Source organism: Rana temporaria, chromosome 4, assembly GCF_905171775.1.
Source record: "Rana temporaria chromosome 4, aRanTem1.1, whole genome shotgun sequence".
Taxonomy (NCBI): Eukaryota; Metazoa; Chordata; class Amphibia; order Anura; family Ranidae; genus Rana; species Rana temporaria.
Window position 1 is genome coordinate 187,694,739 of NC_053492.1, and position 22,137 is coordinate 187,716,875.

Here is a 22,137-nt window from a genome sequence, read left to right on the forward strand (position 1 = left end):
TTTAACTCAGAAGCAGAGTCAGTTTGCATGTAAAAATGACTGTTAGGTCAATGTTGAAAATATAGTTTAGTAAAGTTAGTTAAGACATTTATAATTACTAAAATGTAGCTTTTTGTTGCTGAATAATATGTATATATTTGTTTTTTTTTATAGTGAGTTTAAACCATGCATATCCAAAACTAGCACCATACAGGCCTCCAGCACAACTTATGTCACCTCCTCTCTTGCTCTCAGTAGTCATTCATGTAATTGTCACTACAGCCATTCAAGTCTATGGATTTGTCGTTGTCCAGCAACAAACATGGTATTCTGAGCATCCTAGCAGGTAAGCACTTCTCAACCAGCAGATTAGGTTCCCCAAAAGGCACTCCTGATCAGGTTAAGGATCAATTCTGCCTGATAAACTGCATTTAGAACTGTTTAAATTGTTTACAAGCTGTAGCTTACAATATACAATTACCCAATAAACTGTGAGAATTCTAAAAAAAAACAAAAAACAAAAAAAAACCTTATGGCTTTCTTGACAAACATTTACACACAATTAAATAAAGACAATAGGTAATAAGGGATAGTTGCACATACAATTGCACAGGAGATCAGACATGCCCCATTTCTACTATGCAACGGACAGATGTGAACGGCCTCATTGGATGCAAAGTATTTTTATGACACTTTTGATCTTTTGTGTTCCGAAATGTACTGTACATAAATTACATGGGTGTGAGCCAAGTCAAAAGTACATAAGATAATTGGTAAATATCACCTTAAAAAGGAATTCATGGATGAAAACAAATTGAGAAACAGCAGTGTAGAATTTCTGAAAGCATAACAATTGGTGAGTAGACAGATCAAATAATGTACAAAATAATGTGCACAGTGTAGCATAAAATTGCAGTCTCTGGCTCGGATTCTCGTACGAGTTACGCCGGCGTATCTCAAAATACGCCGTCGTAACTCTGAGTCCGAGCCGTCGTATCTATGCGCCTGATTCTTAGAATCAGTTACGCATAGATTTGTATTAGATCCGACCGGCGTAAGTCTCTTACGCCGTCTAATCTTAACTGCATATTTACGCTGGCCGCTAGGGGCGTGTACGCTGATTTACGCCTAGAAATATGTAAATCAGCTAAATATGCCACGTTTACGTTAGGCTTTTCCCGGCGTAAAGTTACCCCTGCTATATGAGGCGTACATGAGGCGTACCAATGTTAAGTATGGACGTCGTTCCCGCGTCAAATTTTTAAAATTTTACGTCGTTTGCGTAAGTCGTTCGCGAATAGGGCTGGGCGTCATTTACGTTCACGGCGAAAGCATTGGCTTCTTGCGGGTTAATTTGGAGCATGCGCACTGGGACACTTTCAAAAAAGCGTAATTTACATGGGGTCACATTAAATTTACATAACACACGCCCACATCTACCACATTTGAATTAGGCGGGCTTACGCTGGCCTATTTACGCTACGCCGCCGCAACTTTGGTTTGAGAATATGGCACTTGCCTTTCAAAGTTGCAGAGGTGTAACGTAAATAGGATAAGTTACGCCGGCACAAAGATACATGCTTCTACATGAATCCGGGCCATTATTTCTAGGTTAGAATTCAGTAATTTTATAGTTGTTATTGGGTATTTTCTGGGTACATTATCATAAATGTTCATGCTACTTTCTTAAATAAGCCAGAATTTTATTTTTTTCATCTTTAAAGTGTTTGTAAACTATCTTTACCTGCTTTGTGCAAGGGCTTTGCACAGAACAGCCCCAATCCTCTTCTTTTGAGGTGCCTTGCCGGTGCTCCAAGCCACTCCTCTTCATCTGATGCCCCTGCGGAAAGCCGCTTTCCATGGGGTCACCCGTGCGGGCTCTCTCTTGAGTCCTGCTGCTGTGTCCATTGACACAGAGACAGCGGGACTCGGGCCCCGCCCACCGCTTCACAGCTTTTGAATTACAGCAGCAGAAGCCAATGGAGAGCGACAGTGGCTGTAGCATAGAATGCATTAAGGTGAAAAACCTTAAGGCTTTACAACCACTTTAAAGCCTAAGTGCAGACAAAATAAAACACACAAAAATAAGCGCAAGGGACACAACTTATAGTCAGTAGGATGTGTCCCTTGTGCTGATGCCTTTTCTGCTAGGCGATTTCCTCCTCCATTAATTCTCCTGCAACCATAAACTTCTAGTGCAACGGAGGTTAATAGAACTGTGGACACTGTCACAGGCTCCTGTAGAGAGTGCGCAACTATGCCCATGCTTTGCGCCCAGCTTCTCTTTACATAGAAGCCATACTACAACCTCTATGAATAAAACATTATCTATGAAGAGGACAGGCCTTTCAGGCATCCTGTCCTCCACTTATAGATCCTGTTTCAGTCAACATAAGCTCTGTGAAATAAAAAGAGGAACTGTATGACTGGAAGTTTATCCTGTCTTTTCAGAGCTTGTATCTTTGGAAATACCAGTACTTCAAACAGCAGTACATTCTTTAACAGCACTGGACCGCAAACTGCAAATACTCAAACTGGGTTTGATCTGAACATGATCCATGAGAGCTACGAAACAGCCACACTGTGGCCACTGACCACAATCCACTGCATAATTGTGGCGTTTGTCTTCTCCAAGGGCAAGCCGTTTCGACAAGCTATATACACAAATTGTAAGTATCATTAAATATGAATATGAATAAAAGGCAGTTTAAAAAAAAATCTGAAGTTTTTTTTAGTTGCTGATTTGCATTACAAAAATGGACATAACTTTTTTTTTCTTTATCCCTCGCAACAGAGGAAACTTTATTTTAATGAATATACTGTAGTGCACATACAGACTAGTGTGGTATTATAGCTTGGCAAGCAGAATTTACATAATTAATTACACATATTGCAAATGAAAGATAGGGTATAATCACAAATTATTAGTGGTCCACATGGCATAAATAAAGAGAAAATCAGCCACTGTGGTATAATATCAGTCACAACAATATGGAGGAGATTTACTGAAACTGGTGCACATAGACGCTTCAAATCTCAGCCGGTTCAGCAGGAATTGAGCCCTGTTTGGGCAGGCTGAATGTACCAATCACACAGTATCTCACAAAGGTGAGTACACCCCTCACATTTTTGTAAATATTTTATTATATCTTTATTATATCTTTTTTAATGTGACAACACTGAAGAAATTACACTTTGCTACAATGTAAAGTAGTGAGTGTACAGCTTGTATAACAGTGTAAATTTGCTGTTCCCGCAAAATAACTCAACACACAGCCGGTAACCTCCCTGGCGGTATGATTCAGTCTGAAAAAACATGCTGAAAGCGGTACAATTATTTGCAAGGAAATTTGTTTTTTTAATACTGTAGGCCTGTGATTTTTAGGAATAACTCACTTAAATCTGACCAAACAAGAATCTAATAGGCATCTCGGGTATGACATTTTTTTTAAAAACAAAATTTTAAATTATAATATAATAAATAATTATAAATAATTATAGCAAGTAATAATATAATTAAAATAAAAAATATTCAATAATGTAATCAACTCAAAATCACTGAAATTTGCTCAGTTGCAGAATTGTTGCTGTCATTATTATTATTTTTTTATGACGAATTTCCCCGCAAATCGCTATCGCACAATTCTGCAAGTGATTATAATTTTTTATCGCTGTTTTCTAGCTGATCTAAAACCATTTTTGACATAAAAAGACACTTTTGGTTGCTATGGACAATCTACAGTTTTCAGGCAGAAAAAAAGGTTTTTATTATATAAAATGACATGCATGACACTGGGCAGACCACTAGGGACAAGGGGGGTGTGTTTTTTTTACATACAGTACTGTAATCTATAAGATTACAGTATACTGTATGTATAGTGTTTGTTTACTTTTTTGAATATGGCGCCGATCTCCGCTCCCGTGCGTCGTAACGTCGCAGGGAACGGAGATCGGCGGCACAGGAGGACGCTGTGTAAATCGAGCGAGGTCCCGCTCGCTCACACAGCGTGGTGACATCGCTGGATCCAGGAGAAGGTAAGAGAGCGCACGCTGCAGGCTCTGCATGTCTACCCCGAGCGTGACTCGGGGTTACCGATTTTGGTAGAAAAAATCAACCCCGAGTCACGCTCGGGGATACCCCCAGGGGGGTTAATGTCTAAACCGCTGGCAACAAAAGTGAGTACACCCCTTAGTGCAAATGCCAAAATTGGGCCCAAAGTGACGATTTTGTTTGTGTGGCCACCATTTTTATCCAGCACTTAACCCTCTTGGGCATGGAGTTCACCAGAGCTTCACAGGTTGTCACTGACACTCCCATCACCATGCTTGACTGTAGGCAAGATACACTTGTCTTTGTACTCCTTACCTGGTTGCCGCTACACACGCTTGTCACCATCTGAGCCAAATATGTTTATCTTGGTCTCATCAGACCACAGGACATGATTCCAGTAATCCATGTCATTAGTTTGCTTGTCTTCAGAAAACTGTTTGCAGGTTTTTTTCGTGCATCATCTTTAGAAGAGTCTTTTTTCTGGGATGACAGCCATGCAGACCAATTTGATGCAGTGTGTGGTGTATAATCTGAGCACTGACAGGCTGACCCCCCACCCCTTCAACCTCGGCAGCAATGCTGGTAGCACGCATACGTCTATTTCCCAAAGACAACCTCTGAATATGACGCTAAGCACGTGCACTCAACTTCTTTGGTCGACCATGGCAAGGCCTGTTCTGAGTGGAACCTTTCCTGTTGAACCACTGTATGGTCTTGGCCACCATGCTGCAACTCAGTTTCAGGGTCTTGGCAATCTTCTTATAGCCTAGGCCATCTTTATGTAGAGCACCAATTTTTTTTTTCAGATCCTCAGAGAGTTCTTTGCCATGAGGTGCCATGTTGAACTTCCAGGGCCAAATTCTCAAAAGAGATACGCAGACTTAACTCCATTTTTCTAAATTTACACGGCGCGTATATTTGCGCACGATCGTCAAAACGACTTAAGCAAAGATTTCCGTATTTTCAGCCGTACTTAAATTAGTTACACCTGCGCATTCCCGGGCGCAAATTACGCTAGGCTCGCCGCTGTTTTTGATAGGCAAAGATGCAAATGAGGGAGTTAGGGCGATTCTCAGAATTAAGTGTGTGTGCCGTATTTTCCGCCCTGTGCGCACCTGTTAGTTTTTCTGACTAAATTTCCACATTATAAAACCAGCCCTAATTTTACACATGCTGTGGAAGGGTTTGCTGAAGGTAGTGACTAGAGGTTAGAGCTCTAGTTGTGAAGTTTTTTGTTTAAAAATGCCAGGACCAGCGATGATTTTGACGGCACTTGCTGCCTTACAGGCACAAAGGAGGAGGAGGGCACAGAGGAGGAGGATGAGGGCACAGGCGCGTGTTTATCGGCCACGCCGTGATATTTGGCAAATGCCAGCTTATGAGGTGATTGGCAACTACCGATTTGATAGGGAGGCCATCCTGGAGATCACCCAACTCCTTCATGAGGATCTAATCGCCCCAACCCTACGTTCCCATGCCCTGACACCTCTTGAAAAAGTGATGGCAACCCTCCATTTTTTATCGAGTGGCTCATTCCAGCGAGCATCTGGAGGTGTGGCTGGGATGGTGCAGTCAACCATGAGTAAATGTCTACATCAGGTGGTCCCTGCCATACTGCGGCGCATGAGCAACCAGTTTGTCATGCCCACCCAGGAGGACCAGCGTGTGCAAGCAATGACAGACTTTTACAATATTGCTGGCTTTCCTAAGACCATCGGGGCGATTGACTGCACCCATGTGGCACTCCAGCCCCCCCATGATACTGAACACCTGTTCAGAAACAGGAAAGGCTGGCATTCGATCAATGTCCAGATGATCGTAGATGCACATGGCCTCATCTGGCACGTTTGTGCCAAGTTTCCCGGCTCGTGCCATGATAGTTTCATCCTAAGGCAGACCAAGATCTACAGAGACTTTGAGATGAACGTGTATGGAGACAGCTGGCTGATTGGTGAGTGACATTGGTGTCAGGTATGCCCCCCCCATGATGCAGACATCACAAGGGGCACATGCATGACTAATATCCTCCTGTCTTTTCCCTTACAGGTGACTCAGGATATGCCTTGGGACCCCACCTGATGACCCCCTTTAGGAACCCCCAAACACCCGGAGAACGAAAATTCAATGAGGTGCACATCCAGACCCGGGCTATAGTAGAGCGGACTTTTGGCATGCTAAAGTCAAGATTCAGATGCCTTGACAAGACTGGGGGTACACTATTGTATTCCCCAGACTTTGTATGCAAAATTATTGGGGCATGTTGCATACTGCACAATTTTGCATTAAGAAGGGGCATGCATGTGGAGATATGTCCTGACCTAACCCCCCACCCAGGCAATCCCCCCCCCCAAACCCCTCTACCCGGTCTGCTGAGGGCCAGGCAATCAGGAGACAACTGTCTGAAGGCATCTTTGCCCAGTAAATGGATCCTAATTATATTTTTGTTTTTGATTTGCCCAGAACAAATCACAGAGATTATGTGACCTTTAAATCTTTATTTTGCAAAATAAATGCACATTACTTATATGCCAAAGAGAATGTTTATTTTTATTTACAAAACGCACATTAATTATCTCACAATGAGAATGCATGAATGCACGTCACTGTGGTCCCTAGCACAGACACATCACATGCACATCGAATTGGATTAGATCCAAGTACCCCCCCCCCCCTTTGATACTTGGGAGCAGTAACGCCCCGCCACGGCTCCAATTATGTCACTGTGCATTCATACACCATTCAGGAACCTAGGATGACTTCTCCCTGGTCCTGGGGATCCCTACTCCACCAAAACTGAGGGTGACACCCTTATGTTTTCAGGAATGCCACCCCCCCACATTCACACATCATTCACACACATAAACCAAATCATAAGTACAGTGTAAAAAAAAAAAAAGTACCCCTGCAAATTAGGGATGTTGCCGAGTGCTCCTTCTGGGATGCCCACGGGCATGGCCGACTGGGGGATCTTCACGGGGGGGGGTCTGTGCAGGGGAGGGAGTATTTTCAGGGGGGGGGACTGTGCAGGGGAGGGAGTATTTTCAGGGGGGGGGACTGTGCAGGGGAGGGAGTATTTTCAGGGGGGGGGGACTGTACAGGGGAGGAAGCAGCCTCCCCTGGTGTCTGTCCTCCTGCTGGCCTTCCCTCCAAGGCAACGGCTATCCTTGTCAGACAGGAAGTAATGTCAGCCGTATTGGCCTGCACAGCCCGGGTATTGGCCTGCACAGCCTGGGTGAGGGCAGTCACCTCCTGGGCCACACCTGTTGTGGCGTTCCTCAGGTCCCACAAACAGGTGATGACCCCCACGGAGTTGGTGGCCACGTCACCCAGTGACTCCCTCATTGCACCCAGGCTGCGCTCCACCTTGCTCATTGTTTTTTGTATTGCAGACAGACTGCGGGTCTGCCGGACATTGTCCCTCAACAGACTGACCGGCAGACGCACCAACCCCCCCCTGTTTTCAGGGGTCGGCATCCTACTTGCCCCTGAGGCTTGTGGCCTTGGAGGAGGAGTTGGAGTGAGCCATGGGTGCTGCTGCATGTTGGAGGAGGGTTGGAAGGGGCGACCCATGATGGTGGCCTGACTTCTGGGCGCCTGTGGGGTTCCCTCAGGGGATGATTCAAAGGTCATATCTTGGCCCATCATTATTTCCTGCCCAATCAGAATATTGTCATCTTCCTCCCCCTCATCCTCCTCCCACTCAACATCCAAATTAGGGGAGTTGTGGGCACTCCCCTCCCATGGCGAATCCTGCCCTTCTTGGGACTCTGCATGAGCCTGTCTTGGGGGTGATGCAGCAGCCTGCCCTGATGGGCCTGAAACCTCCTGACCTGATGGGCCAGCCACCTCCTGGGCTGATGGGGCTGCCACCTCCTGGGCTGATGGGGCTGCCACCTCCTGGGCTGATGGGGCTGCCACCTCCTGGGCTGATGGGGCTGCCACCTCCTGGGCTGATGGGGCTGCCACCTCCTGGGCTGATGGGGCTGCAACCTCCTGGCCATCTGGGGAGGACACAAAACAATCACAGGTTGTTGGATCCATACACTTGGCACATCTTCCCTTCCCCCACCCACACATGCTAATCACCAGATAGAAATTCAAAAAAAATACCTGTCCTCATAAGAGGATCATTGTCAAAGCCAGGCAGGCCCACCACCTGCTGTGGGTGGAAACACTGGGCCACTGCCCATTCCTCCTCACTCATCCTGACTGGGCAGGGTCCCCCTCCTCCAGTGCCCCTGGTATGGGCATGCAGCGTTGCCAGCTTGTTCCGGGACACGCTCCTCAAGTCATTTATTTTTTTTTGCACTCCAGCGATGGTCCTGGTCTCCCCCCCCCCCGCCGCATTGATCCGATCGGTGATCTTTTGAAGGATCTCCTTCCTCCTGGCCGGGGTGGTGGTGTGGCTCTTAGGGCCATGGAGAAATCGCCCAAATTTAATGACGCCCTGAGCAAGTATATGCTTCTCTGCCAGGGTAAAATTAAGCTTCCTGCGCTTGGGAGCCATGACAGACAACACCCAGCAACAGGGAACTCACCCAAAAAACAAACAACAATACACACACACAACAAAGAAAATACAAACAAGCCAAAATAAAAAATATACAGACAGCTACTATTAATTCGAAAACAAACAGGCAAAAAAGGAAAACAAAAAATATAAACAAAACCCAAAAAAAAATATTATCAAAAACAAACAGGCAAACAATCAAAACAAAGAACAAATTATCAAAAACAAACACCAACTATACCCTCCAACTCCACAAACACTTTTCTCACAAACCAATCTTACCAACAAACACTGACAAACGTTCAAAGCAGAAGCAACTTGCTTTAGGAAGGGAACACAGGGAAATACTTTTGCAATTGAAGTGTGTTTGACTGGGGCTATTTAGACACAGGGCGATCTTCAAACTAAGTACGCTTGGCCTTTTACCTATCTCACTGATTGCGCTGACCAAAGTTCTGCACATGCGCATTGAGGTCCAGATTCGTGCGCGCATGCGCAGTACGGCCGGCACTTCATTTGCATGGGGTCACGGCTCATTACAATGAAGCACGCCCACTTCATTCCCACTTGCCATAACCACGCCTTACGCATTGAAACTTAAGTTAAGGATGGCGCAGTTTTGTGCGCAAATGCACTGAGAATACGGTACTTACGACACCAACTTAGGGCGCCGTAACTTAAATGACATAAGTTAGATAATCCTAAATTTACACATGTTTTTGAGAATTTGGCCCCCAGTAACCAGTATGAGAGAGTGAGAGCGATAACACCAAATTTAACACACCTGCTCCCCATTCACACCTGAGACCTTGTAACACTAACGAGTCACATGACACCGGGGAGGGAAAATGGCTAATTGGGCCCAATTTAGACATTTTCACTTAGGGATGTACTCATTTTTGTTGCCAGAGGTTTAGACAATTAATGGCTGTGTGTTGAGTTAATTTGAGGGGACAGCAAATTTACACTGTTATACAAGCTGTACACTCACTACTTTACATTGTAGCAACATGTCATTTCTTCAGTGGTGTCACATGAAAAGATAATAATACGATATTTACAAAAATGTGAGGGGTGTACTCACTTTGTGAGATACTGTATATATATATATATATATATATATATATATATATATATATATATATATATATATATATATATATATATATCTTTTTTTCAACAATAGATTTTTATTGAAGTTTATCATAAACAAGATAAATATAGACATACATTGTATAGTATTGTCATACATTAAGAGACGGTAACAAACGTCTCAGGATTGTGTGCTTAAACACAAACAGGTTAAAAAAAATTATAACAGGAAGTTTTCAAAATTTCACATTACATATAGGTCGATATAGTAAGTGGACACGATCCACCCCCAGGAACCCCTAATGGGACCACTTTTGTTACCTGGAGGCAGGTTATGGTCGCTCAGAGTGAAACCTACATAACATCAAGTTAAGGCAATCAGGGTCTAACTTGTCAATACATCACAAAGATAAAAAACATTAATTCTAAAAAAGTTATAGATATTAATCATAAAAATTTTGCTGCTCCAGACCACCTTTCCCATTGTGACCAAATGGCCTTACCCTTATTCAAATTGCCAGCGCTGAATGCTAGTCAACTCATATCCGTAATGGAGGTTTACCAAGTCTAAAGTATTTTCAACGGTGGGGGGCCTATCAGTCTTCCACAATCTGGTTATGCTAAGCCTAGCTGCTAAAAGGACATGTATAACCACATGTCTGAAAACATGAGGCAACGATTCTATAGTGAGGTTCAGGATCGCCAATTCAGGCCTAGGGGGCAAGTATTGATTAGTTATATCTGATAGGATTTGAAAAATGGTTTTCCAGTAGGTTTGTATTTTGGTACATTTCCACATTATATGGAATAAATCTCCTCTATCTGAGTTACATCTCCAGCACGTATCGCTTACTTTTGAGCTGAACGACGCAAGCTTGGATGCTGTGAGATACCATCGCAAGGATACTTTTTGGGTGAGTTTCCATAGTGCGGAGCATTTAGTAGCCTTATATATAGACTGTATAGCCTTTTGCCATTGGTGGTCCGTGAAGGTTTGGCTTAGATCATTTTCCCAGTGAGTGTGGGGGGATGACTTAGTAAAGAAAAGTTTAATTTGTAACATGTTATAAAAAAAAGATATACCTTTAGTTTTATGGCATGTGTCGGTCAGGTAATCCCAGGCTTTAGGTAGTACTGTGTAAAGAGGTATCTGAAGTTTACCAAGGCAATGTTTGATTTTAATGTAGGTGGAAGAGTCGGTGGCAGGTAGGTTAAATTCTTTTTGGAGAAGATGATAGGGCTTAACCTGTAAGTCTCGGAATAAATCATGAATGGACAGTAAACCCAGCCTTGACCAATGGGACAAGGAAAGGTCGGGTGACAGGTGATGAAGAACTTCAATTGGGATTGGTATTTGTGGGATGCTAGAGTGGATTTTGTTGTCAGTTATCAGGGTATTCCACGCTTTAGCTGAGGCCAACATGGTGGGAGATAAAGTTGTGGATAGTTTGGATCTGAAGGGGGTGCTGAGCACCCACCACTTTAAATTTGGTCGAATAAGTGACACGTTGTCTATATTGCTCCATAATTTAGTAGGGTGAGGATGGAACCATTCAGCAAGTTGGTCTAGAATTGTGGCAGTATAGTAGTCCACAAAATGCCTGCTCCGCCTGCTGATTTATGTTTTAGAAGTTTTGAGTGAGTTTTGGTTTAGACCCCTTCCATATACACTTGTTGAGTAACGTTTGGAGAGATTTAAAAAACTATTTGGGAATGGGAATAGGGAGAGTTCTGAAAAAATACAAAATTTGTGGTAAATGGAGCATTTTAAATGCTGCCAGTCTACCGGACCAAGACAATTCCTGTTTGGCAATGTTTTGGGAGTCGGAATGTAATTCAGTAAGGAGAGGTTTGTAGTTTGCCGCAAAGAGCTGTTTGACTGATCTAGTAAGTTGGATCCCAAGGTACGAGATATTTTTATCTGGCTATGTGAATGGGTATTGGGTCTGTAATAGAATTTTTGTAGTGGCGTCGAGTTTGAGATCAAGAATATGCAATTTGGATGTGTTTAGTTTATAGTATGAAACTCTGCTGAACCAATTTAGTAGTTTATGGGCCTCTGCCAATGAAGTGGTAGGGTTTAAAAGGATTAGTATAACATCATCCGCAAAGAGACTGATTTTGTGTGAGATGTGGCCTATAGTCAATCCGGTAATTAGGAGATTTGAATGCACATGTTCAGCAAGAGGTTCCATTAATAGGTTGAATATTAATGGTGACAAGGGACATCCCTGACGCGTGCCATTTGTTATATTAAACGGTTGGGATAGCATATCTGCTGAATATACGTGCGCTGACGGATTGGAATAAAGTGCCATAATGGCTCCCAAAATGTAGCCTTTAAACCCAAATTTAATTAGAACTTTCTGTAGATATGACCAGTGTACTCTGTCGAACGCCTTCTCTGCATCCAATGATAGCAGCAGAGAAGGCATTCCGCTCGTCTCTGCATGGTGTATTAAGTTGACCATTCGTCTCGTGGCATCTGGCGCTTGCCGCCCTTTGGTGAAGCCGGTTTGGTCTAAATGAATGAGATTAGGCATAATTTCCAGTAAGCGTCTAGCAATGGTCTTGGCATATATTTTAACATCTAGATTTAGAAGAGATATAGGACGAAAATTTTGTGGGGAGGTTGGTTCTTTACCCGGTTTCGGATGTGTAACAACAATAGCATTCAAATATTCTCTAGCAAACATGGAAGAGGAGGCAGCGGTGTTGCAAAAATGTGTCAGATGCGGGAGTAGGTGGTTGGAGTATTGTCTATAATATTCCCCTGTGAAACCGTCTGGTCCTGGGGCCTTACCTAATGGCAAGGAGCATATAGTCGCGAGTATTTCTTGGTCAGTAAATGGTGCATTTAAAAAGTCTAATTGTTTTTCCGACAATGTAGGGAGTGTAACACATTGTAGGAATGTGTCTATGTCAGTGTGTGAGGGTTGGTTGAGGTTGTAGAGGTCACTATAATAGTCACTAAATGCGTTGGCTATGTCTTGAGGGTTAGTTAATTTCTGTTTAGTATGGAGATGGTACAAGTAAGCAATCTTTGTTTTAGTCTGTCTACCTTTCAGTCGTTGTGCTAATCTCTTTCCTGCCTTGTTGGATGTAGAGTAGAAGGAGGCTTTGAGCTTGCGTTGCATTCGCTCAAAGGAGTTGAGAAGTAAAGTCCTCAACTCCTGTCTCAGCGACAGAAGTTGGGCCAAATGTGTCGGGTTCGGTGTGTGTTTATGGATTGTTTCAATGTTGGCTATCTGTGAAGTCAAATCGTCAATACGTTGCGTTCTCTTCTTTTTGCATAAGTGACTCAGTTTCATAACAATCCCACTAATAACAGGTTTGTGCGCGTTCCACACCATGACTGGATCCCCTACTGAACCATTGTTGAGATCAAAATATTCCTTAATGTGCTCGGCAATTTCTTGCGAGTGAGTTGGATGTTGCAATATGAAATTGTTGGCCCGCCACAGAAAGGTATTTCGTTGGCGTTCAGTGTCATTAATGGAGATTGTGATAGGAGCGTGGTCTGACCACATATAGTGTGGATTACAGATGCGCTTAATTTTTGTAACAACCACCTGTCAGTAAGGAACATGTCAATTCTCGAGTAAGACTTGTGGTGGGGATAAAAGTATGTGTAGCCTTTTTCAGAGCCATGGTGGCATCTCCAGACATCGAATAAGTCTTGTGATAGAAGAAAGTTTTTCAAGGGAGACTCCCTCCTTTTCGCTGCTGAAGTAGTGTCCATATGTATGTCAACAGACAAGTTAAAATCGCCACATATAAGAATGTGACCCTGTTTCACTGTTTGAGCTTTGTGAAGTGTCTTCCGAATAAATGACATTTGTTGTGTGTTGGGAGCATATAAATGAATTAAAGTATATTTAACATTGTTAAGGGTGCAGAGTAGAATCAAGTACCTGCCTTGAGGATCAGATATCATCCGTTGCAAAGAGAAATCTATATTTTTCCTTATGGCAACCATAACACCACGTTTTTTTGATGAGTAAGTGGCATGGTAGATATGAGGAAAGTTGGCATTCGAACAAAAAGGGTTGTTGATGTAGCCACTAAGTGGGTCTCTTGAATACAGAGTATGACGCTATTGAGACTTGTGGCCGTGTGCCATAAGGAGTGCCTTTTAGCTGGATAGTTTAAGCCTTTGGTATTCAGTGATAAGATTGTGAAAGGCATTGTCGGATTCCGGTGATGAACAATATATGAGAGTTGATATGAATTACTTACGTTTTGGAGTAGGTAAACGCGTGGCGGTAAAAGTGAATTGTATCCAAAATTGTGGAACTATTAGGTAGGTGGGACTGTGATGATCTATATAAGGGGCCTGGAGCTGCGAAAAAATTCAACAAGTCAGAACAATTATACGAACAGCAATAAAGGTAAAACTTCTCTGTTAGGAGCGGGTCGAACACCCGAGGGAGAGCTGCGGCGTAAACAAACAGAAGAAGGCTGATAACAGCAATGCCGCTTCAGGGGGAAGAATAGTTAGTAACCGAAGAAGAGTAGACACTGAGCAAAAAGCAATGGATAGCATATAGTGAGGGAGAAAATATACATTTATCTGCAATGTGCCCGGCAATCAGACATTAGGCCTGGATTGGTTTCCTTTGGAATCTTGATAGCGTTGAGGTGCAGGAGACGTGCGTTGTGGTAATGGTGGGAATCTATCCAAAGGGGGTTCCAAGATGATTCCCCATTCATGTAAGAGGTGCACACCCTTCTGAAGGTAATCATGCCATGGAACTGTGCAGGGCCTGGTTGGATAGAAGTGGAGGAAAGGCCTGGGACTCAATTAATGCCTGAGGCAGCTGTGAGGACGATGGATCCATTCTCATTTTGGCTTTAGCTGGGCTACTTGTGAGGGGGTCTATATCTGTCCCCTGTGTGGGGGGTCCAGGTAATGCTGAGGTAAATATTTCATTGTCGCCATTTTGAGTGTCACTGACCTGTTCCTCAGGCGGAAACATGAAGGTGGTCAATTTCTTAGGCTTGTGATCTCCGATCCGTTTGCGGGACATGATCGATCGGGTCTTGTGGTAGCTGTGGGGTAAAGATGGAGTGATTTCTCAACGTCTGTCGGGCAGGAGTCGATCCGTAATTCTCCCTCACTACAGAGCTTACAGATTAGGCACAATCTTCGGTGCCGGCAAGCCCCGTCCCCCTATATATATATATATATCTTTATTGACCACTTGAGGCCCAGAGGACGTCATATGACGTCCTGGGCTTTGTGGGGCTTTGTGGGGCTATATCTGAATGATGCCTGCAGCTACAGGCATTATTCAGATATCAAAATTTTCAGCTGGCGATTCCCTACACAATAGGAATGATCATAGCGGCTGTTCCACCGATTAATCATTCCTACGGGCGGCGAAAGGGGATATCTCGTCTCCCGCCACCCTCCGGTGCTTCTACTTACTCACCTGTGCGATCAGTGAGTCGGTGACAGGATCCGCGGGCCCGGATGCTGATCATAGAGATTTCCGGCGGACCAGATGGATAGTCGCCGGAGTCTCTATAATCGTCGGAGGCCGGGCGCAATGTTATGATGTCACGCCCCTCCTCTGCATTCAAAAAAATTGCGTCGCTTCAGCTGTGAAGCAGTGATCTCTTTTTTTAGGCTTCCCAGCATAGTGGTGAGATGTGTGGTCTTATTAACCCCATATCTCACTGTAAAGAGGTCCTGTCATACCATATTCCCATTACAAGTGATGTTTACAGTGTCAAAATAAAAAAAAATTAAGTAAAATTAACAGAATATATATTTTTTAATGCCCCTGTTTTTTTTTTGTTTTTTTTGTTTTTTTTAAAGTGTATTTTGTGCGTGTACTCGAGAGAGGAGCCGGACTGCAGGAGTTGGGAGTAGGCAGGCCTCCCCCAGAGGCAATCTGCCACCTTTCTCCATGCCCCGGGTGGCAATGGCAGGTGTGTGAGGGGGTCCTCCCACACAGCCCGCCCTACCTGCTCCGCTTTGAAGCCCAACGGGGCAGAGGGACTCCTTATATAAGGGAGTGAGAGGATTAGCCCGCTCAACCAGCCCCGTTAGTCCTTCGCCTCTCTTTTTAGAGACCGCGTGGTCAAAGTGCGTGATGTTAACCCAATTTCGAGTGCGTGTAAGTGTGGTGGTTTTTGTGGGAGGGGGGTGGGCGTACTAAGCGCAGGCTTACCTCGCATAGCACACCCACCGGGAGCCGGGCTGAGACCACCAAACTCAATTCACATGTAGCCGAAATGCCCCTGTTTTAAAGCCTGACATGTTAGGTATGTATTTACTCGGCGTAACTTCATCTGTCACATTATGCAAAAAAATTGGGCTGACTTTACTGTTTTTTTTAAAGCATAAAACAGTTTTTTTTCCCCCCAAAAAAACGCGTTTGAAAAATTGCTGCGCAAATACCGTGCTAGATAAAAAGTTGCAATGAACGCCACTGTATTCTCTAGGGTCTCTGCTAAAAAAACATATAAAGTGTTTGGGGGTTCTATGTAATTTTCTAGCAAAAAATTGCAAAAAATTATGATTTTTACATGGAGAAACGAATTGTCAGAATTGGGCTGGGCCTAAAGTGGTTAATAAAAAAAAAAAATTGTTAATATAAGAGTGAAGAAAGCACTGGTTGTGTCACCCACAAAAAAAGTTATTTTCTTCTTTCTTTTACAAAGGCGGTGACAATAGAATATCTATCCCGACATGTTTTGCCACTAGGGGCTTCCTCAGGGGATGGAAGGAAGCCCCTAGTGGCAGAACATGTCAGGATAGATATTCTATCATCACCGCCTTTGTGAAAGAAAAAATTAAAACATTTTGTGTGACAACCAAAAGACAAGTTGTTTTCTTTACTTTTATATTTACAATTTTAAGCTTTGTATAAATAAAGATGTATTTTTATATAGATCTATCTATATATTTATGGCTTTATTGTGTTTCTGGCACCTTCAAAATCCCCCCCCCCAAAAAAAATTCCTGCATTTATTCTATATTCAGGGATGTTGGTGACTTTTTGAATTTGTCAGTAATCTATACCACAACCCATATTTGTATAAATATGATGTGATCTTATGATGGATGAAACATACATTTTCACATTCTCTTATTTCACCACAGATATATTTACTGCTGTACTGACAATCCAGCTTGGAGTCTGCATCTTTCTTTTATTTGCTGACATTGACAATATATATAAAGTAATGGAGGTAAGTGAGCCAATTTGTTTTACAAGCTTTTCAAAAGGGAATTACAGGTTACGCAACATTGTTTTCAGGCAATAAAATAAAAAGCCCAGACAGCTACTTTGTAATGTATTTTATTAAGCATATTAATGTCTTACTGGTGTGTAAGAGATAACACCATGACCTGTGAGATATTTCTGCTGTTAGAAATGGTAAAACTCTTGCGCTATCTGTACTAAACGCTAGGGGGACTAATCACCTGATAGTCTGCCTTAAACAGAAAAACAGCAAATATAGATAGGTGGTGGTGAAGCGCTGTGGGCAACAAATTAACATAAGGGAACCAAAATAGAGCCCCGTAACTAGGCAAGAAGACCCTTGTGTAAAATAAAATAAAAAAAGGTTAAGGTGAATCCTAAAAGAAAAAGGTGAGTATAGCTACCCGGGATCACAAATGTGTGACGTAAGGTAGCAGGCTGTAAAAGCAGCTAAGCAGTAATATATATAGGTACACAAACTGTGAAATAAGAAATACAATACGCTTCACATAAAAGACTATGCTGTGTGCACCAGACGCTATCTGACACAGCGTCACACAACACACATGTGATTAAAGGTCTAATTAAAGTTAATAATTAATGTTAATGCCTAAGATGCGGCCCACCAACCAGCAAGAAGAACAAACCCTGGCAGAAAGTTATGTTCGTAAAACTATACAGATCATCACAACTACTTAGGCCGCGTACACACGATCGGTTAAACCGATGAGAACGGTCTGATGGACCGCTTTCATCTGTCCAAACCGATCGTGTGTGGGCACCATCGGTTATTTATCCATCAGTTAAAAAAAAGCAATCTTGTTTTAAATTTTACCGATGGATTCCTAAACGATAGAAAAAAAACGATTGTTAGTAGGCACAACCATCGGTTAAAAATCTACGCATTCTCAGAATCAAGTCGACGCATGCTTGGAAGCATTGAACTTCGTTTTTTTCAGCACGTCGTTGTGTTTTACGTCACCGCATTCTGACACGATCTTTTTTTTTTTCGATGGTGTGTAGGCACGACTGACCATCAGTCAGCTTCATCGGTTAACCGATGAAAATGGTCCATCAGACCGTTCTCATCGGATGGACCGATCATGTGTACAGGGCTTTAGTGTATTCAGAACTATGACTTGTTTTTATTCAGGAAAAATTGGTCTTTTATTAGGTGGTTAATAAATATTTACTGTAAAAAATATAATATTTGAATTGTAGCTGTATATTTCTTGCTACTACCACAACCAAAGAATGAACCAAAACAAGTTGTCCTACTCCCAACGATCACAGTGATACTACACATATCTATGCTATTTGTTGTGTGTACAAAAATACATATATATGTGACACCCACACCCTCTTAATGCAAATTATATTAAATAAAAAAATATTTATACATAATTTCAAACAGAAAACAGTATCAGAACCAAATACTATGTATACAAACAGCGCTTGCATCTAATAAATAAAGTAGAAAATAAAGATATTGAATACATCTTGAGAAATTAGGTAAACATGCATTTAAATTGTGCTCCACTCCCCACTCACAGAGCCAATTGACTCTAGTGGAATACACCAGAATTGAAATGCGCTTGTTGGTGTGACCTTACACGAATACATCAAGGTTGGCATTAAGTGTGGTAATCTAGAGGCCGGTTTATGTCATAAGTTGTGGTCCTGTCCCAAAGTGCACTCTTTCTAGGTAGAGGTGAAGCAATTTATAGCCTCGCTGTTTACAATCTTAATCCCGCAGACTGTACCAGTCTGCTTGCTGGGCCTGGTGGGCTCTTTAGTGCACCTCACAGCAACTAAGACCCTCATAGGACTTTTGCTCTTTTACACCTGTAAAGCCATATTACTAAAATGGAAACAATCAGATGCGCCCTCTCTGAACTCTTGGAAAGCCACATATCAGTCCTGTGGGTGTATTGCTAAATTTGACAAAGTGTGGCTTGACTTTTCCTCCACTAATGCTGTTTAACCACTTAAGACCCGGACCAATATGCAGGTAAAGGACCAGGCCCCTTTTTGCAATTCGGTACTGCGTCGCTTTAACTGACAATTGCGCGGCCGTGCGACGTGGCTCCCAAACAAAATTGGTGTCCTTTTTTCCCCACAAATAGAGCTTTCTTTTGGTGGTATTTAAACAAAAATAGAGCGACAATTTTGAAAAAAAATCATTATTTTTTACTTTTTGCTATAATAAATATCCCCCAAAAATATATTAAAACATTTTTTTTTCCTCAGTTTAGGCCCATACGTATTCTTCTACCTATTTTTGGTAAAAAAAAGTCGCAATAAGCGCTTATCGATTGGTTTGCGCAAAATTTATAGCGTTTACAAAATAGGGGATAGTTTTATTGCATTTTTATTAATATATTTTTTTTTTACTACTAATGGCGGCGATCAGCGATTTTTCATGACTGCGACATTATGGTGGACACATCGGACAATTTTGACACATTTTTGGGACCATTGTCATTTTCACAACACAAAGTGCTATAAAAATGCATTGTTTACTGTGAAAATAACAACTGCAGTTTGGGAGTTAACCACTAGGGGGTGCTGAAGGGGTTAAGTGTGACCTCATATGTGTTTCTAACAGTAGGGGGGGGGCTGGACGTGTGACATCATTGATCGCCTTTCCCTATATCAGGGAACAGACGATCAATGACAGTGTCACTGTGAAGAACGGGGAAGGTGTTTTTACATACACCTCTCCCTGTTCTTCAGCTCCTGTTACCGATCATGGGACGCCGGCGGCGATCGGGTCCGTGGGTCCTGCGGCCACGGTCAAGTAGCTTCGGATCGGGTCGCTGGCGCGTGCCCACATCGCTCGCGACCCACGGCTGGGCACTTAAAGAGGACGTATAGGTACGTGATTGTGCCCAGCCGTGCCATTCTTCCGACATTTATCGGAGTTAGGCAGTCCTTAAGTGGTTAAGAATAGAAGGGTTATCTGATACACACTCCTTCCATGCTAACACCTGCTAAAATCCTCCTGACATCCCTATAATTGAACCCTTAGTATTCTAGGCCTGGTACCAGAGGTCCCTCTTGGGAAACCTCACCTCTATCGCAGACAACTAGCGCATTCTACTTTCAAAATTTCTCCAAATGAAGTGGCTGAGCAGTGATGTTTTGTTGTTCGTATCTTTTTTTTGTTTTGTTTTTTGTTTGCTTTTCTGTCGCTAACAGCACTGTTTGGGCAGATAACCTGTAGTTAGATACCGATTTACGTGGTACTTTTTGAGCCGGGGAATGCCCCAAGGCTCTGTTTTTGTACATCTATTAAAAATCAATAAAGAGAATAAAAAAAACAAGTTGGCATTAAGTGTACCTCATCATTCAACCATCAGCTGTTTTCTGGTGATATCCATTTAAATACTCAAGCCAATCCCACTAATACCTTCAATGAATCTGCATATAACCTCATATAATGATGTTACAAAGCAGAAAGGAGAGATCTCCCACAGAGTAAAATAATGTATTAATGGCCGTAAGAATTAAAATGACACTTACAGCTTGATAAAATAGATGTGCATATTACCGTACACAATCAGAAAAAAGCCGACGGATCATCCAGAGTGCTTTCCAGCAGCTCTTGAAGACATGGCACACTAATGACAAAACGCGTAGGCCAGGACTTCTGTTACACCACATCTGGTTATGATGGAACGCATACAAGTTTCCTGCTTTTTCTTTTTTTAATCCCACTTAAATCACAGTGACTCCAGCCTTTGACCCTAACTTTAACAATGATCTACAGTATCTATTTATTTATGTATATATACTGTATATATATACAGTACAGACCAAAAGTTTGGACACACCTTCTCATTCAAAGCGTTTTCTTTATTTTCATGACTATGAAAATTGTAGATTCACACTGAAGGCATCAAAACTATGAATTAACACATGTGGAATTATACATAACAAAAAAGTGTGAAACAACTGAAAATATATTTCATAGATTCTAAGTAGCCACCTTTTGCAGCAGACACATCTCTAGAACTGTTTAGAGGAGACTGTGTGAATCAGGCCTTCATGGTAGAATAACTGCTAGGAAACCACTGCTAAAGAAAGGCAACTAGCAGAAGAGACTTGTTTGGGCTAAAGAACACAAGGAATGGACATTAGACCAGTGGAAATCTGTGCTTTGGTCTGATGAGTCCAAACTTGAGATCTTTGGTTCCAACCCCCGTGTCTTTGTGTGACGCAGAAAAGGTGAACGGATGGACTCTACATGCCTGGTTCCCACCGTGAAGCATGGAGGAGGAGGTGTGATGGTGTGGTGGTGCTTTGCTGGTGACACTGTTGGGGATTTATTCAAAATTGAAGGCATACTGAACCAGCATGGCTACCACAGCATCTTGCAGCGGCATGCTATTCCATCCGGTTTGCGTTTAGTTGGACCATCATTTATTTTTCAACAGGACAATGACCCCAAACACACCTCCAGGCTGTGTAAGGGCTATTTGACCAAGAAGGAGAGTGATGGGGTGCTGCGCCAGGTGACTACCTCTTGAAGCTCATCAAGAGAATGCCAAGAGTGTGCCAAGCAGTAATCAAAGCAAAAGGTGGCTACTTTGAAGAACCTAGAATATGAAATATATTTTCAGTTGTTTCACACTTTTTTGTTATGTATAATTCCAGATGTGTTAATTCATAGTTTTGATGCCTTCAGTGTGAATCTACAATTTTCATAGTCATGAAAATAAAGAAAACTCTTTGAATGAGAAGGTGTGTCCAAACTTTTGGTCTGTACTGTATATATATATATATATATATATATATATATATATATATATATATATATATATATATATATATATATATATATATATATATATATATATATATATATATATATATATATATCCTTTTTTCTTTACGCAACTTTTTTTGCTGACATATTTCTCCTCTGTCAATGAGAAAATATTACAATGTACCTTTTTCTCCATTTAAAAAGGAGAAATAATACAGGGGTGAGGCGCATAGTTACTGATCACTGTGATAGTAAATCACAGGCTATCACAGCGACCATGTGATCGAGAGCCAGTTCTCCTGGCTTTTGGGAAGTTTTGGCCCTAATTACACATTAAAACTCAAATACAGATGGAAAAAAAGAGGTTCTAACCTCTCCCCACTCCACTAAAAAAAAGAGTTTGTGTTGCTGTCTGTGTTGCCATTAGAGAAATGTTAAATACTCCTGACATTTCATGCATATGAGATTGTTTAATTGCTAACTTGAAATTAAAGGTAATATAATCAAATCTTATCTT

The 22,137-nt window shown here is 42.3% G+C and overlaps 1 protein-coding gene across 2 annotated transcripts in view; it reads left to right on the forward strand.

Annotated features, from left to right (window-relative positions):
• Window positions 1-22,137, forward strand: part of LOC120936830 (probable cation-transporting ATPase 13A4) — a 104,594-nt gene that overhangs the window by 76,731 nt on the left and 5,726 nt on the right. For both annotated transcript variants that reach the window (XM_040349529.1, XM_040349530.1), the window contains 3 exons: window positions 154-325; window positions 2,431-2,648; window positions 16,747-16,835. In XM_040349529.1, coding sequence (XP_040205463.1) covers window positions 154-325; window positions 2,431-2,648; window positions 16,747-16,835 — 479 coding nt within the window. The remainder of the gene's footprint in view (window positions 1-153; window positions 326-2,430; window positions 2,649-16,746; window positions 16,836-22,137) is intronic.